Below are 18,857 nucleotides of genomic sequence, written 5' to 3'. Positions count from 1 at the left end.
GCACTGTTTCCAGACAGAAAAGAACTCAACTTCAGCAGCTGATATTTATTGGAAGCAGTTGATATATAAAGTTTTTTCCTGGAACACCCCTTTAAGGGGCTGATAGAAGTGTGGAGAGCCACACGAAATGGCCATTGTCCTATTGTGCTGCACCTTGGAACGCTTGTAACCAATAAACACCTACCTGCATTTGACTCCATGGTGAGTGCTGGTACTTTACTTCCACTACTGAACTGTATAAAGTATGCTTTTGTTGTGACATCACTGTGTGTGCGATGCGTTATGACGTCACAATGCTTATTATTTGTACCCTATAGAAGGTATGCTGTGATGTCACTGTATGTGTGGTCCCTGTTATTGTGACATCACACTGTTTATTATTTCTATGTAATGACATCACTGTATGAAGTATGCTCATGCTGTGACATCACTGTATACAACTGTGTGCACAGCCCCTGTAATGTGATATCACGATGGTCATTATTGCTATGCAGTGACATCACTGTATGCATGATTCCTGTATTGTGACATCACGTGGCCCACTCCAGGTTATTTTACACTAGTGTTTCCCAACCAGGGTGCCTCCAGCTGTTGCAAAACTACAACTCCTAGCATGCCCGGACAGCCTTTGGCTGTCCGGGCATGCTGGGAGTTGTAGTTTTGTAACAGCTGGAGGCACCCTGGTTGGGAAACCCTGCCTTCCACATTAGCAGAGCTTCCTCTACAGCCGCGGTTCTCACGCCTCCAGCCCCGCCGCCGTCCCGCACTCCAGGGGCTGACACACTGCCCCACGCCGAGCCTCGTTATTCCAGATGACAGGGCTGGGGGCGTGGCGTCAGTGCTGGCCCCGCCCCCTGATGTTGGAGCGGCGGCGGCGGCTCTGGCTGCAGTCACTCGTTTCGGGCTGTAGCGCTGGGTGCGGAGAAGCCGCTGCTGTCTGTCCGGGGATCGGCACACAGGGGAGCTGGCAGTACAGTCATACCGGGAGCACAGGGGTTAAATGGACCTTCACTGCCCGGGACAGGGCTCAGTGATCTCCTCCCTCTGCCACCATCTCTGCACCTTCTGCTATGGGGAACACGGCGCACAAGACCTTGCCAGGTGAGGCTGCTGGACACCGGATCATAAGGGCATTATGTGGCCACCTGGATGGATCTGCTGCTCTGGATCGTTTCTGATCGGTATATCGGAGGGTGCCCACCTGGCTGCAGTGCTGGGGGTACTCGATGGAAGGTGACGGGTGGGCGGGGCCGGGCTCCTCGTCAGGTGTTCTGTCTCTGTGTGGGTTCAAATTCAGTCTGTAACGGCCGCGCTCGTGTTGCTATGGGAGTGTGTCAGGTGCCCGGCCGCTCCGGAGCTCTGCCATTGGTTGTACGCTGCCCAGGTGCCTGGTTTGAATCTGTCCACTTGGCACACACGGTGCCCTCCTTCACTTTCCCGGGATAACACCTGCGGGTGCATGAGCTGTGAGGTGTGGCTGGAGATCAGTGGTGCCCAACCTGTGGCGCAACTACAACTCCTCCATGCTGGGAGTTGTAGGTTGTAACAGTTATAGAGCCACAAGCTGGAGCCCACTGCAGGAGATGGGGCAGAGCCGGGGCATGCAGGAGATGGGGCAGAGCCGGGGCATGCAGGAGATGGGGCAGAGCCGGGGCATGCAGGAGATGGGGCAGAGCCGGGGCATGCAGAAGATGGGGCAGAGCCGGGGCATGCAGGAGATGGGGCAGAGCCGGGGCATGCAGGAGATGGGGCAGAGCTGGGGCATGCAGGAGATGGGGCAGAGCCGGGGCATGCAGGCGATGGGCAACAGACTCTGGGCATGCAGGAGATGGGGCAGAGCTGGGGCATGCAGGAGATGGGGCAGAGCCGGGGCATGCAGAAGATGGGGCAGAGCCGGGGCATGCAGGAGATGGGGCAGAGCCGGGGCATGCAGGAGATGGGGCAGAGCCGGGGCATGCAGGAGATGGGGCAGAGCCGGGGCATGCAGGAGATGGGGCAGAGCCGGGGCATGCAGGAGATGGGGCAGAGCTGGGGCATGCAGGAGATGGGGCAGAGCCGGGGCATGCAGGAGATGGGGCAGAGCCGGGGCATGCAGGAGATGGGGCAGAGCCGGGGCATGCAGGAGATGGGGCAGAGCCGGGGCATGCAGGAGATGGGGCAACAGACTCTGGGCATGCAGGAGATGGGGCATGCAGGAGATGGGGCAGAGCCGGGGCATGCAGGAGATGGGGCAGAGCCGGGGCATGCAGGAGATGGGGCAGAGCCGGGGCATGCAGGAGATGGGGCAGAGCCGGGGCATGCAGGAGATGGGGCATGCAGGAGATGGGGCAGAGCTGGGGCAGCAGAGCCGGGGCATGCAGGAGATGGGGCAGAGCTGGGGCATGCAGGAGATGGGGGCAGAGCCTGGGCATGCGGGAGATGGGGACAGAGCCGGGGCATGCGGGAGATGGGGGGGGGGGCAGAGCCGGGGCATGCGGGAGATGGGGGGGGGGGCAGAGCCGGGGCATGCGGGAGATGGGGGGGGGGCAGAGCCAGGGCATGCGGGAGATGGGGGGGGGGCAGAGCCAGGGCATGCGGGAGATGGGGGGCAGAGCCGGGGCATGCGGGAGATGGGGGGGAAGAGCCGGGGCATGCGGGAGATGGGGGGGGAAGAGCCGGGGCATGCGGGAGATGGGGGGGGAAGAGCCGGGGCATGCGGGAGATGGGGGGGGGGGGGGGGGCAGAGCCGGGGCATGCGGGAGATGGGGGGGGGGGGCAGAGCCGGGGCATGCGGGAGATGGGGGGGGGGCAGAGCCGGGGCATGCGGGAGATGGGGGCGGGCAGAGCCGGGGCATGGGGGGGGGGGCAGAGCCGGGGCATGCGGGAGATGGGGGGGGGGTGCAGAGCCGGGGCATGCGGGAGATGGGGGGGGGGGGCAGAGCCGGGGCATGCGGGAGATGGGGGGGGTGGGCAGAGCCTGGGCATGCGGGAGATGGGGGGGGGTGGGCAGAGCCTGGGCATGCGGGAGATGGGGGGGGTGGGCAGAGCCTGGGCATGCGGGAGATGGGGGGGGTGAGCAGAGCCTGGGCATGCGGGAGATGGGGGGGGCAGAGCCTGGGCATGCGGGAGATGGGGCAGCAGAGCCTGGGCATGCGGGAGATGGGGCATGCAGGAGATGGGGCATGCGGGAGATGGGGCAACAGACTCTGGGCATGCAGGAGATGGGGGGGGGGGCAGAGCCTGGGCATGCAGGAGATGGGGCAGCAGAGCTTGGGCATGCAGGAGATGGGGCATGCAGGAGATGGGGCAGAGCCGGGGCATGCAGGAGATGGGGGGGGGGGGGGGCGCCTGGGCATGCAGGAGATGGGGGGGGGGGGCGCCTGGGCATGCAGGAGATGGGGTAGCAGAGCTGGGGCATGCAGGAGATGGGGTAGCAGAGCCTGGGCATGCAGGAGATGGGGCATGCAGGAGATGGGGTAGCAGAGCTGGGGCATGCACAGGTGACCCTATCCTGCATTCAGAGCAAATGCCTCCACTATTGGGTCTTCCATAAATTGGCTCGGCAAAATAGTAAAACTGATGCCAGAGCAGAGCCCATTATGTGGAATTGTTCCTGGCATCTGGTTTGCCAGTATGAATGCCTGCCTGGTGCAAATGATGGAGAGGAGAACGTGTTTTGCTGGACTTTTCTATCCAACCTCTAAAGGGGTTTAGGGAGTTTCATACTCTCCTTATATTAGATCAGCAGTCGGACCCCCACAATCTTGACAGTGGAGGTCTTTCTTTTTTTTCTTTCTCCCAGTTCTCTCATAATGGTCGATACAGGGGCAGTGGTGAGAAGCGTCTTTGTTGTGGTGTGAATACAGGGAAACCTCTCCATAAGACCCAGACCACCTTCTTATCCAGACCAGATTTTGTGTGACGCAGATTTTTTAGGCCACCTTAGGGACTGTTTTCTCTGAGAAGAGATATATTTATATATTGTTTGGATTTAGAAAGATTGCACCAGAACTGCACTGTGTGAACACCACCCAACACGTGGTTTTGAGGCACTCATGTAACGTGGTCCGTATCTCTCAAGGAATAAGAGCGTGCTGCTAAGCAACCCCATTAAAAATCTAGAAAAAAACTCACCGTGTACAACCGGAAGACCTTGGGGGAGATTTATCAAAACCAGGGGACAGGCAGAGTTGCCCAGTTGCCCATAGCAACCAATCAGATCGCTTCTTTCATTTTTCAGAGGCCTTTTCAAAAATGAAAGAAGCGCTCTGATTGGTTGCTATGGGCAACTCAGCAGCTTTCCCTCTGGACAGGTTTTGATAAATCTCCCCCCTTGTCTCCTTTTTTTCAGATAAGTGTAAATTGTAGGTGACAGACGCCATTTTTTTTTTACCTACAGTGACATCACAGTATTGTCTTTGATAAAGGTTTCTGGTGAATTTAGGCTGCAGCCCATAGTAACATGTCTGGGGGGAGCGTTTTGCGATTATTACTTATACATGATTTACATTCGTGGCCATTTTCGCCCCTTCACGTGGAATGTGGAGCATTTCTTGCATTGTTGTTGTTTTTTTTGCGGCCAGTTCTCCCTTTCCTCCTATTTATAGAGGTTTGTGAGTCCGTGGAATAAAATCCCATATTTCATGTAGGGTTATGTGTAACTGGAGATTAGGAAGATTAGTGGTTTGCTATAGAGACATCATGACAGAACGTTCTTAACTATTTGTTAGCTTCCTGCCCATTGTTAAGGAGTCTGCTTAATGTTAGGATTGAGAAGCGATGACTAAAACCTTAGGCAACGCTCGGAGCGGTGTCATAGGGCTGGAGTGTGGGATCTGTGTATGGGCTGTATAGAAAGTGGGGGGAGGCTTGGAGGGGCTGCGAAAAGTTGGCATTCTGACAGCGGCCTTTATTCCTCCTGGAAGGATTAGACATGAGCCCCTTTAAGAGGCGACAGATGCCACAGAAAAGCTGCGGCCATTGTCCCAAGCCCAGCACACATGGTGTGAAGAGGCGCTGAACAGCTGAGATGCTGAAATAAAAGGAGGCCACTGGCTTTTACATCTTTTCTATTGCCTTTTTACTTTTACAATAAGCCCAGGACAGAAACTCTTGTCTTATGGGAGTTGACTAGGAGCGGAGTAAAAGTCGGAATTGATGTCCACCGCTTGTTATTATAAAACATCACTCTGCCATGTTGTAAAAATTGTCTTCTTTCTTTGTTCCGTTACTTTGTCGCACTGTTTTTCATTATCCCATCTATGTGTATTTTTTTTCATGTTGCCTGATATTCTGTATGTGTGTACGGTAGACTTGAGAAGACAAGAGTTTGTCGTCTTCCATTTGGGAACCGAAAAGTGGTGTTTCCCAACCAGGGTGCCTCCAGCTGTTGCAAAACTACAACTCCCAGCATGTCCGGACAGCCTTCGGCTGTCCGGACATGCTGGGAGTTCTAGTTTTGCAACAGCTGGAGGCACCCTGGTTGGGAAACACCGCTTTTAGGAAAGAAAGCGTTGTCTCCCGGTATGAAGACAATGAGATCCCTGGCAGATGGTCGGTGTACATGGATATTGTGAGCTGTCAGCTGGCACTCTAGATAAATCTTAGCTGCTGTGCCACACCACTTGAGAGCATTCATGCCGAACCCATTTGCTTTCAAAGGGACGCAAGGAATTCAATGTCTGGGGGTCAGGCCGACACATTTGTAGGATATCCAGTAATTAGGGGGTTAATTTTTTAAAATTTTTTTATTCTTACTGTCCTTTGACATTTCCTTATAATTCATCACTAGAGATGAGCGAACGTACAGTAAATTCGATTCGTCACAAACTTCTCGGCTCGGCAGTTGATGCCTTATCCTGCGTAAATTAGTTCAGCCTTCAGGTGCTCCGGTGGGCTGGAAAAGGTGGATACAGTCCTAGGAAAGAGTCTCTTAGGACTGTATCCACCTTTTCCAGCCCACCGGAGCACCTGAAAGCTGAACTAATTTACGCAGGAAAAGACATCAACTGCCGAGCCGAGAAGTTCGTGACGAATCGAATTTACTGTAAATTCGCTCATCTCTATTCATCACCCTCAATAGTACAGATCATGAAATCTCATTGTGTAATAAGGAGAAAGGGGGGGGGGTGGTAAATAGTGGGTTATTGTTGTGTTTTTTTTTTTTTTGGTTTTTGGGTATGTGACAGAAATTGGACACAAATGGTACATAAATAACTAACATTTATTAGGTTTTTATATATATATATATATATAGCACATGGAGCTGTTTTTTTTGTGCTCAAAACTGATCCCAACTGGTTCAAAAATGCATTAGGCTACTTTCACATCGCGTTTGGGGCCTACAGCAGCTAGGGACTTTGGTCAGGTCATTTTTGGACGGTATCAGTTTTTGTTGCCGGGCTGAAAACCGTGGTCCTGTAGGCCTCATGCTCCATGGCTCCTGTACTCAATGTTGCCTTGTGCATGGGTGGGGCTTGGGTCCTTGAGTTATTTTTATATCTAGATGCTCCTTTCCTTGTGCTTGGACCTACTTATGCTAATCTTATGAGAGGCCAGTGTTAAATATGTGGCCTGTGTCAGGTGGGGTGTCACAGGGCTCCTGTAGGCGCGCTCACGATGTGTCAGTACAGGACCATTACACGCCTTCTTCTGCCAAGTCGGTTATTAAAGGAGTGCTGCAGCCATAGACACTTATGCCCTATCCGCAGGATCTCCCAAACAAGGAGCCATCATTACCGCGGTTCTGCACGCCTAATGCGCGTGTCGTCGACCTCACTGAGGTCGACAACACGCCCCCTCCCTACAGCTCTATGGGAGAGGCAGGGGTGCACGAACACTGCATCTCCGCCTCTCTCATAGAGATACATGGAGGGGCGTGTTGGCCGCAGCATCCTGTGTCAGCCGACAAGCCTCCTGCCTGGTCGGGGCCCAGTACAGGAGACCGTGGGGGGTCCCAGCGTTCAGACCCCCCCCACGATCAGACACTTATTCCCTTTACTGCGGATAGGGGATAAGTGTCTATGGCTGCAGGTCTCCTTTAACATAATCCACTACAGGTCCACGAATGAGTGTGGAGAGTGTGATGGATCTTTTCTTTATCCCCATAGAAACTGTAATATCTGGGAGTAGTCACTGGCATTGGAATGGGATGTCATGACAAGATAAAGCAAGTGCATATCCTCAGTAATGTTAGATAGGAGAGGGCTCTTATTAGTCTGTCTTGCATAGTATATTGCACACTTTTCACTTGTTAAGAGTGCGTTCACACGCTAGTAGCTAGCAGCAAGTTTTCAGCTGCAGGAAACCCACTGCGAGTTACGCTACCATTGATTTAAATGGGTCTGCGGACAGTCCGCAAATCTGACACTATTGCGGACTGTCTGTGGACCCATTCAAATCAATGGTAGTGTAACTCGTAGCAGGTTTCCCGCAGCATGAAAACCGCTGCTAGTAATAGGGTGTGAACGCACCCTAAAGGGGTAGTCTGGAGGGACAAACATTTTTTCGAATCAACTGGTGCCAGAAAGTCTTAAAATCTTAAATCCTTCAGTATTTATCAGCTGTTGTATGCTCCAGAGAAAGTTGTGTAGTTCTGTCCAGTCTGACTACAGTGCTCTCTGCTGCCACCTCTGTCCATGTCAGGAACTGTCCAGAGCAGGAGAGGTTTTCTACTAGCTAATGCTCTAGACAGTTCCTGACACAGACAGGTGGCAGCAGAGAGCACTGTGGTCAGACTGGAAATAACTACACAACTTCCTGTGTAGTATACAGCAGCTGATATGTACTGGAAGGATTAAGATTTTTAAATAGAAGTCATTTACAAATCTGTTTAACTTTATGGCACCAGTTAATTTGAAAACAGGGGTATTCCCATTTCTACTAGTTATTCCCTATGTACAGGATAGCTAAATGCTGGGTGTCCCGACTGCTAGGACCCTCACCGATCATGAGAATGGAGGTAAATCGTACTGATAAAATATACCAGGGTTCTGTTCATTCTTTATGGGGCTTCCACATGTCACTGAGCTCGGGAATGTTCGGATGCTCTATAGAGAGATGCTGCCCACTTCACTATAATGACAATTGGCCTGTGTATATGACCCTTTTATAAGGCACTTAAAGGGTACTCTGTGGAAAACTTTTTTTTTTTTTAAATCAACTGGTGGCAGAAAGTTTAAGAGATTTGTAAATTACTTCTATTAAAAAAATCTCAATCCTTCCAGTACTAATTAGCTGCTGAATACTACAGAGGAAATTCTTTTCTTTTTGTAACGCAGAGCTCTCTGCTGACATCATGAGCACAGTGTTCTCTACTGACATCTCTGTTCATTTTAAGAACTGTCCATAGTAGGAGAAAATCCCCATAGCAAACATATGCTGCTCTGGACAGTTCCTAAAATGGACAGAGATGTCAGCAGAGAGCACTGTGCTCATGATGTCAGCAGAGAACACTGTGTTCCAAAAAGAAAAGAATTTCCTCTGTAGTATTCAGCAGCTAATAAGTACAGGAAGGATTAAGATTTTTTTTAATATAAGTAATTTACAAATCTGTTCAACTTTCTGGCACCAGTTGATTTAAAGAATTTTTTTTCCCACCGGAGTACCCCTTTAAAGTACATACCTCCCATGTTCTACTGACTAGGCCATTGTCCAACAGGAAACTTAAGTAGATTAATTAAAGCAACTTTCTTTTACTATGGCTAGATAGAGAGGAAAATACTTGCATCTGTGTTCATAGTTGTTACTTAATCTTTTACATGGATTTACCTTCATAACAACATTAACTTTTCACCTATTTAGGAATTAGCAATATATTATCTCATTATATCAATATAAGTTGATCATTATGTGGATCTTTTCTTCTGATACCTTTGACTTTATGGCTATATGTATCATGTAAAGATACAAGTGTTCTTCAACTTTTACTGTAGTGATATTGGAGATCAAGGTCTTGGCGAACCAAAATATTAAAAGTGTTTTTTGTCTTTTTCACTTAGACGTGAACTTTTAAAGGGGTAGTCCAGTGGTGAAAAACTTATCCCCTATCCTAAGGATAGGGGATAAGTTTGAGATCGCGGGGGGTCCGACCGCTGGGGCCCCCTGCGATCTCTCTGTACGGGGCCCCGGCTCTCCGCCGAGATAGCGGGTGTCGACCCCCGCACGAGGCGGCGGCCGACACGCCCCCTCAATACATCTCTATGGCAGATTCGGAGATTGCCGAAGGCAGCGCTTCGGCTCTGCCATAGAGTTGTATTGAGGGGGCGTGTCGGCCGCCGCCTCGTGCGGAGGTCGACACGCCCCCTTCCCGCGGGCTGTCGGGGCTCCGTACAGGAGATCACAGGGGGCCCCAGCGGTCGGACCCCCCGCGATCTGCAACTTATCCCCTATCCTTAGGATAGGGGATAAGTTGCCCACCACTGAATCACCACTGGACTACTCCTTTAAGAAATATTGTACTATTGATATAAAAGGGATCTCAGTATTCTTCAAGATTCGCCAGTCTAATGATTCTGGAGCGTGGAGCGGCTTATGTTAGGAATACTAGAACCGTGACTAAGTGGATACATTATCATGGGGTCATCTAGCTCCTGCCATGTAGAAATGGGGGCAATTGTATTCTTAGTAGCTGATCAAATGAGTCAATTTAAGGTAATTGCCGATAACATCCAAAGTCGTGAATATCGACCGATAATATCGGCCAAACCGATAATCGGTCGATTCCTAGTGTCTAGCACCTTTATTTATTTGTATTACACTTTTTTAGTTTAGCTCCCTAGTCTGAATTCCTCTCAAAGGGAGGGGGCATGGCCTTACTGTGCAGGTCTCCGCCCCCTCCCTCAGTATACTGTCTGCTCACATCTCCCCTAGCATTAGCAAAACTACAACTCCCAGCATGTCCTTACTGACAGTAGCGGGACACAAGCTGACAGTGGGAGGCTTTTTCCTCCAGGTGTGAGCCCTGAACTCACAGCAGTCAATCAAGGAAGTGTGTCCATGACATAGGTGATGATGCATGGACACAGCAGGAATAGTATGTGTCCAAGCAGACGGGGCGGGGGGGGGACAGTTGTTTGACTGGCTTTTTCAGTATGAAATACTGAAAATGTTCTATTGGTTTTGCATGCTTTACAACATATCAAAAGTTTTTGTATCTGACAGTGCCCATTTAAAACATGCTTAGTGACGTTCAATATGAGACCCACTAAAATGGCAGGAAAAAGTACTGTATTTTCACAGACAATGATAAGTTCCCCCTTGTTTGTTAGTATTCAATGCCATTCAGTTTATGGACAGATATTGTGGCCCTGTAGTAGTCATCGTCCTGTGGGGATCACTAATGCTTAGTTATTTCAATGTTATTTATAGATTCCTGGAAAACCCCTATTAGCTGCCCAGGAATCAAGTTGTGTTAGTTTTCTACCCTTAGGTTATATAGCAAAGGAGAACCAAACCTGTTTCGTACATATTAACCTGTCTCGGTAGAAGTCAAGCATACAGTTTTTATTGTCGATGTCCTGACACCTGTCAAATAAAGAGACTGGTAAAGTATTACCATGTAGAAGAGAGATGCTGGTTACAGCTTTCTGCCCTCAACCTCCCGGTAGACATGCATACTCGCCGACGCAATCAAAATACCAATACAAGGTATATGAGTATATGCGAACCCGATTGGGCAATTTCTAGAGCAGATTGCAATAGCAAAGACCCTTTCCAACATTTTCTTCAACGTTTCTCCAACTTCTCTACGATTCAGTCTCCAACATTTTACACTTGAGATCTATGTAGAAATGTTTGAAATATGAACATTATGGAATAAGAAATGGATGACTTGAATAACATTGATAGGTACCATTGTCATTTCTTAAAATTAAAGTAACTGTTGCCTGTAATAGGTATAATTAACACATAGGGCACTGGAGCTTACTATGTGTAGGGCTACATGGCCGTAGACTGGATGGAGCACTGTGCTGATACCTGTCCACCCCTGGATGCAACTATATTTTCCACCTAAGCATCATATCTGGGCCTCGGAGCAATGGCAGATGTTTGAGGAACATGACAAATAATTTAAAGGGGTACTCCGCTGCTCAGCGTTTGGAACAAACTGTTCTGAACACTGGAGCCGGTGCCAGGAGCCTGTGATGTCATAGCCCCACCCCCTCATGATTTCATGCCCCACCCCCTCAATGCAAGTCTATGGGAGGGGGCGTGACGACCTCGCATAGACTTGCATTAAGGGGGTGGGGTGTGATGTCATGAGGGGGCTATGACGTCACAAGCTCCCGGCGCCGGCTCCAGCGTTCTGAACAGTTTGTTCAAAACACTGAGCAGTGGAGTACCCCTTTTAAGGGATTGAATTTGCTCCTGAATTTACCAGTTCGCAATGGCGTCTTTATTATGATACTTGGGCACAGTAATTTAATAAAAATGACAATTGTGCACAAAAAAAAGTGAATAAAACATTACAGGTGCAATTTAAGCCTGTTTCACATATGAAATATTACACTGACTGTAAACAGATATTTAAGGGGAATTTGTCATCACTTTCATGCTACCTGACCCATGAGTTATCAGATTGGTCTACAATGGCTTCTTCCTGCCCCACCAGCCTTGATTAATCTCTCCCTATACCCAAACAGGGAAGGCTATATTAGTCAAGGCTTGGAGAAGCCCCTGGCAACCACCCTGATGATTTATGATTCAGGCAGCATGAAAATGATTAGGGATCTAGCGATGTATCGGTTTCAATATTCACGATTTTGGACATTATCGATATCGGCAATTACCTTGCCGATATGCCGATAATGCCCCGCCCCCCCCGGCCAGAGACCACCGCCGCCGCTGCCCCATTGCATCCCCAATCCCCAGTTTTATAATTACCTGTTCCCATGGTCCGCGCTACTTCTGGCTCCTGCAACGTCCTGCGCACTGCAAAGCCAATGACGAGTGACGTCCTCAACCCAACGTCACCATCAGTACGTACAGTGACAGATCAGGATGCCGCCGGAGAGCCAGAAGTAGCATGGACTCCAGGAACAGGTAATTATAAAACCGCGGATGGGGGAGGCAATGGGGCAGCAGTGGTGGTTGGACTAGGGAGGGAGAGAGAAGCGGTGCTGCAACAGCGGTCTCTGGCCCCCTAAAAGCCACTGCAGTTCATTGATTTAAAGTGCCCGCTTTAAATCATCGATCTGTGGGGTGGGGGGGGGGGGTGTGTGTGTGAAATAGCCGGTAACTTATACCGGAATATCGGTATAAGTTATCGGCTATCGGCCTAAAAGGTTGCAGATTATCGGTATCGGCCTTAAAAAAACGATATCGGTCGATCTCTAAAAATTGTCATGTTCCTGTTAAGTAAATTTATTGCATTGTCTTACAGAGAATCCTAAATTAGTATATTTCAGAGCTGTATTCATAGTTCTGCCACTTGTCAATAGACACATTCAGCAACATGTCAACAGGAAGACTTCAAACAGTGCAGCAAAGCTCCTATAATGTGATATTTGTTTATAAATCTAAAGTGTGCCATCTATTGTGATGTTATACGATTGCTAATGATTTTGTTTGTCAGCAAAGTGGGCTGGTATTGGCACAAAATCTACACAACCCCTAGAAAACATATTCTTGATATTTGGTATTCATAGCCACAGTGTGATTTTTATAAGTGTATAATACACCTGCTGGTAATGGGGTATAGAGTTTTCCTTTTACCTAACTAATAATGAGTCTTGGTGAACCCCTCACGGTTTCTCCTAAAAGCTACATACACTAAAGAGGAAATTCTTTTCTTTTTGGAACACAGAGCTCTCTGCTGACATCACAAACACAGTGCTCTCTGCTGACATCTCTGTCCATTTTAGGAACTGTCCAAAGCAGCATATGTTTGCTATGGAGATTTTCTCCTACTCTAGACAGTTCTTAAAATGTACAGAGATGACAGCTGTCACGCCCCCTCCTGTAGGCTTGCATTGAGGGGCGGAGCGTGACGTCACAAACGATTACAAACGGGGTGCCGCGTGCAAGATCATGGGGATAAGATGTCTAAGCATCGGAGTACCCCTTTAAGAAAGCGGTCTTATTTGGCTTTCAGGATGTACCGTAGTTTATTTTATTTCTTTGTTTTTATTCTCTGCTCTTTTTTTTGTCTTTTCCCCTGTTACTGACCTGTTAAGGGGAATCTCCTATAGTTTCATGCTGCCTGAAACACAGCAAGCAGGAAAACACAGATACTGTAGGCTCCCTTATCGCTATAATATATGATTTTACCCTGAGCGACTGTGCCATTTCAGAAAAATCATAGTTGTAACTTTGGCCAGGAATGAGACTCGCAGTCTATGAACGATCCACTGCCCCTGACTGCTTTCTCCCTATTTGCATGTAGGGCAAGATTTATCAATCAGGACTGGTGGACCGCCTGGAAAACTCGGAACCCCGTTACAACTATGATTTCTCTAAAACCGCACAGTCATTCAGAGTGAATCATATACGGTCATGCTAAGGAAGCCGGTTAATCTTTTCGTGCTGGCGATGGTTCAGACAGCATAAAACTAGTGACCAGAGGTGGAACTAAGTTTAGCAGACTAAATTAATCAACACCTGATCCATTAGCTTTGATGACGGCCGAGGTTACTGTACGTTAAGATTAGTGCCTCCGTTGCAGAGACATGATTTCTGAAGCTCAAATTGACTGCAATCGTATTTGCACAGACAGGCACTGACGTCATTCACTGATGTAGCAATCATGGACGCCATCCGAGCGTATCCAACTGTTAACTCGGATTGAAAATCAAGGCGCTAATTTTTATTTTTTTGTACTTATACTTATATTTTATATTTTTTTGTTTTTGTTTTTTTATTTTACAATATTCTTAGCCACACGTGCACGAACTTGCATATGCCACCCCTTTCCATTTACTCTCCATTAAGAAGACATGATTGGAAGAGATTGCGTATGTCGGTCAGCTGCCTGATGTGCATGGTTGCCTTGAATGATTGCTTTTTTTTTTTTTCTTGCTTTTTTTTGCATTTGCATGCTTAGTAGAGCCATTAGACTATCCACTCTTATTTTGGTGTATATGATCTAGTCAGTCAATGCCATGAACATAGTTTGACCCCTAGGTATTGCCTTTGGTCTAATCTTATTCTGTCAATATATTAAGAGCACAAAATGACATAATTCCTGCTGTGTAGGAAATCATTTAATGAAACCAATAAAGCTCAAATTGTTTTGCCATTTTCTTCTGTGTTGGTGCGGTAAGACACATGATGTCTTGTGTTCTATGCCTTCCCTTTATAGTAACCAGTCCGGAGGGAGGGCTGATAGACAAAGAGCATCTTTATGATTTTTTGCCAGGGGACTCCTCATAAAATGTCGTCGCTGAAGTATTACTTTGTAAACATCCCAAACTTAATTAGGAGAAATCCTTTCCTCTTCCCCGGGCTGGAGATAACATGGATCACTTGACTGCCAAAGAGCAAATCAATTTCAGACAAAGCTGAACATGGAATTGAAAAGGATGTCTGGACTCCCTGCGGTTAGAGATAGGAAAAAAAGTACGAGCGTTCACGACATTAAATAGCCACATATAGATTGACTTGTTTGTTATGGCGTTCTGGATTTTCTGTGAATATTTTTATTGGGCACAATTTACCAATATATAACAAAATAGATGTCTACGATGGTCTTGATACCACCTTGCAAAATGAAGGTTTTGTTGAAATATGTTCCTAGTTAAAAATAGAAGGAAAATAGGTTGTGCCCTTTCCCCCTACAGTTGTGACCCCCTGCAATTGTGAGGTATATTATTAGAATGAATCTGTAGTTATTTAAAGGACAAGTATGAAAAAAACATATCCCCTATCCGAAGGATAGGGAACAAGTTTTAGATTGCAGGAGGTCCGAGCGATGGGGCCTCCAGCGATCTTCTGTTTAGAGCAGCAGCAGCGCATCACAACCCCCGCCCAAAGCGGGGGCCGCCACGCCCCCTCCATATAGCTCTATGGGAGAGCCGAAGATTGCAAAACTATAAAGGGGGTGTGGTGGCCATTCCTTTGGGCAGGGGTCGTGACACGCCACTGTGAAGGAGAGCCACGGCTCAAAACAGGAGATTGCGGGGGGGGGGGGGGGGGGGGGGGGGTGGAAGGGCAGTGCTTGGACCCCTCACGATCTAAAACTTCTCTCCTATCCTTTGTCATGATACTTGTTCTTAAACTGTCACTGGGTTCTACTAGGCAGAAGTTGGGTTTACATAGGACTGCATACTAAACAGCCAGTTTATTGTGGACGGTTGTACACACAGTATTAAGGTTTGAGCGCCCTGTGGGTGGGATCCATGGCCCCTACCCCATGTGGAGTTTTTTGCCCTTTCATGGGCATGTTTAAATAATTTAACAGGGTTTCCCGTGTTTTGTGTATCATGTGTAATTAATAAAGTATTGTATTTTTGGTGTGCGCCATTTTGGAGCGTTTTTTTTTCTTTTCTTTTAATTGTGAAACTTTTTAAACACTGGGGCAGCACCCGTATGTGATTTACAGTATTTGGTTGAGCCCCCACATTTTTTTCTAGTTTGGACTAAAGTTCAGACAAATCCAAACTTACGAATGACTAATACTGTCTTACATTCAGACTGTGTAATCTAAAGGCCACTAAACACAGGCCGACTACCTGCCAGATATGTGTTCATAGAGATGCTTGTCCACAATAACTGGCCTGTGTGAAAGGGCTAGGGGTCAGCTGATTGGATCTTTTATGTGATCATTTAAGTCGTCATCGTCTGCGCTTAGCCCTGCGTAAATGGGTATTGTGAGGCCAACAATAATGAAGATTAAAAAAAAAACTGTGCATAAACGATCCAGCAATAATTCTTTCCCGCCCAGGAGGCATCTGATCACGGGTTAAGCTTTTTTAAAGGAGCGCAATATCTTTTAGATGGTGCTTGTTTACAGCACAAATGGGAGAATGTAATAGGGACTTTAGACTGGAGGGTCTAAAATGCAATGTCTAGACTGAGTTTAGACCACAAAGTTCATCACACCAAAACCACACCCTTTTTTCAGCTAAACCACATACATAATCAATTATGGCGGAAAATGTCTAAAAAGTTTTTAAAAGACTTAATAATAACCATTGCGCAACTGATATAAGCCAGCAATAGTAAAAGAGAAGATGGTGAGTTACTAAGTGACTGGATGTAATAAACGTAATAAATCCAAAGTTAGAGGAAAGCCTTGCTGCCTGATGATACCAGTAACACACTGGCCATTTGGAAATCAGGGGGGCTCTGTGTGTCACTGGTATCACCAGGCAGCAAGTCTGTCTTCTCTCTAATTTTGGATTTATTACGTTTGTCTCAGTTATTCTTCCTAGAAATGTATGAATGAGATGACTGGTAAAGAAGGAATCCAAGTGCACTCACCGCGTAGTTGCTTCTTAAGTATTTCTTTTATTTCATATCGAGTACAGGCAAAGTGCAGGAAGATGACGTCATCTCCCTGCACTTTGCCTGTATTCGGTATGAAATAAAAGAAATACTTAAGAAGCAACTACGCGGTGAGTGCACTTTGATTCCTTCTTTACTGAATATATGCATGCTTGTGAAGCTCTTCTGCCAAGATTTGCACCGCCATTGCTGATATACACCTATAGCTGCACAGTGTCAAGTTGAGTGGAAATCCACAGGTGTGAACTAGCAGTGCCAGGGTAGCTGTCTTTTCTCCTTTGTTTAGAGATGATAACTGGGTTTTACAAGTTGGGGTCATGGTCAGCACTGAATGTACAGATTCAGGCTGTCAGGGGACAAGCCACAAATGGTAGCATCCACTTGTCCTTTTATTCATAAATTTCTAGGAGGAATAACAGAGGAACATTACAACGCATGGTTCCAGAATTGTTCGATCATTGGGAATGGACGGGTCGGAAGTGCTGAAAAATGCTCTTTATAGGGTCATGTGACTTTTTGTGGATTCCACCTGTTCTTATTGCTGCAGGCAGTACAGTAGAGCTTCAGTTTATTGGTATTTTCTTGCCCGTTACAGGCATCTATTTACACACGGGATAATATATGCAGCTCTCTTTGGCAGGTTCCTCACATTGCCATTTGAACTCCAACTCAACCCATGATAATGAAGAAAATGTAGGTCATCCTTACTTAAAAATAAACAGATCAAGCGCCGCTTTGCTTAAGAGGGGGAGGTGTGGATCCGAATGATTTGTTCGTATGAAGTAGCATTTCTCGATGCCGAAAAGATGCTTCTTGTAAATCAGTATGAGGTGGGAGAGTCCTTCCTGTTTTGAGACTTGGCGCAAAACAAATTTTCCAAAATGCCTGTTGGGATGAAGGGGGAGGAAGCTGTCAACATCCTGAAGAGTTATTTAATAATTTCTATTTTATGATCTCTTAATATCTGGATATGGTTAGGAATGCTTTACAGAGGCTAACACATTCCCATGTGAAACATATCTTGCATTTGAGCAGCAGAGAACAAAGCTTTGACCTTGATGGACACAAGTATTGCTGAATGAAAACACCTTTTCATTATGTACAAAGAAACTATTTTTTTCCTCTGGATTATATATTTAACAAATGTTCTGGAGGAAATAAAGATTAGAGGAAGGGATTTATTTCTCTCTGACATGTACATGAAAAAAGAAAAATCTAAATAAAGAGAAAAAAAGTTTTGTTCATCATGAATTTAGGGACCCCCTAAATGTAATGCTTTAGATGTAAGAACCGGAAATTCTATACAGTCACATCCATCTGCCATTGACTCTTATTGTAAGGAGAAAAGTTATACAGTTTACTTGTCAAATGTAGGCAGTATAGGCTAACAATACTTTATCTTATTTTTATTAACTTATGAGGTGTGGATAGACCATAGCTAAAGAATCGATACTATACTATTTTCCCTTCCCTTTTAATGGGGAAACTGACAGATGGATCAAACCCACTAACCGGAATATACAGGTGGTAAGTTTGGGTGATTCCTGAGTAAAATGTTGTTATCCTTAGGCTGGGTTCACATCATGTTTTTCCCCATACGGGAGCGCATACGGCTGGGGGAGCTAAAAACTTGCGCCCCCGTATGTAATTAATTTAAATGAGCCGACCTGAGTGAACCGGTCAGTTCCTCTTTCCCCTTATGCAGTTTTCTACCGGACCTAAAACCGTGGTTGACTACGGTTTTAAGTCCGGTAGAAAACTGCATACGGTGAAAAATGAGCCGACCGTTTCACGCCGGTCGGCTCATTGAAATTAATTACATACGGGGGCGCAAGTTTTTAGCTCCCCCAGCCGTATGCGCTCCCGTATGGGGAAAAACGTGATGTGAACTAGAGGTGTGAATCGCCATACCAGTGTGGCGATTCGATATATCCCGATATATCGCGATACCGTCTAGGTGACGATACATCACGATATATCCCGATACATCGCCCACCTGGGAGCATTCATAGATCCCAATAGACGCCGCTGTCAGCTTTGACAGCGGCGATCTAGTAGTCCGGTGCTCACTTTTCTCATTTTATCCCGTCCGGGCTGCAAAATAAAAGAAAACGCACTTTATCTTACCTGCCAACAAGCCCCCGGAGCTCCGGTACAGGTGTTCGGTCCCCGGGCTGTACTCTTCTTACTTCCTGTTAGCCCGGCACGTCACACGGAGCTTCAGCCTATCACCAGCAGAGGCGGGACATCGCTGCGGCCAGTGATAGGCTGAAGCTCCGTGTGACGTGCCGGACTAACAGGAAGTAAGAAGAGTACAGCCCGGGGACCGAACACCTGTACCGAAGCTCCGGGGGCTCGTTGGCAGGTAAGATAAAGTGCGTTTTCTTTTATTTTGCAGCCCGGACGGGATAACATGAGAAAAGTGTGCACCGGAG

General features: G+C 47.3%; 1 protein-coding gene across 1 annotated transcript in view; it reads left to right on the top strand.

The window, feature by feature from the left end:
• Positions 1 to 812: 812 nt before the first annotated feature.
• Positions 813 to 18,857, top strand: part of NEURL1B (neuralized E3 ubiquitin protein ligase 1B) — a 64,391-nt gene continuing 46,346 nt past the window's right edge. The window contains exon 1 of the mRNA XM_056574828.1: positions 813 to 1,101. Within this exon, the coding sequence (XP_056430803.1) occupies positions 1,071 to 1,101 (31 nt within the window). The 5' untranslated portion in view covers positions 813 to 1,070. The remainder of the gene's footprint in view (positions 1,102 to 18,857) is intronic.

The sequence above is a fragment of the Hyla sarda genome, chromosome 4, assembly GCF_029499605.1.
Source record: "Hyla sarda isolate aHylSar1 chromosome 4, aHylSar1.hap1, whole genome shotgun sequence".
Lineage (NCBI taxonomy): Eukaryota > Metazoa > Chordata > Amphibia > Anura > Hylidae > Hyla > Hyla sarda.
The sequence above is the reverse complement of the archived record's forward strand: the minus strand, read 5'-3'. Positions and strand labels throughout refer to the sequence as shown.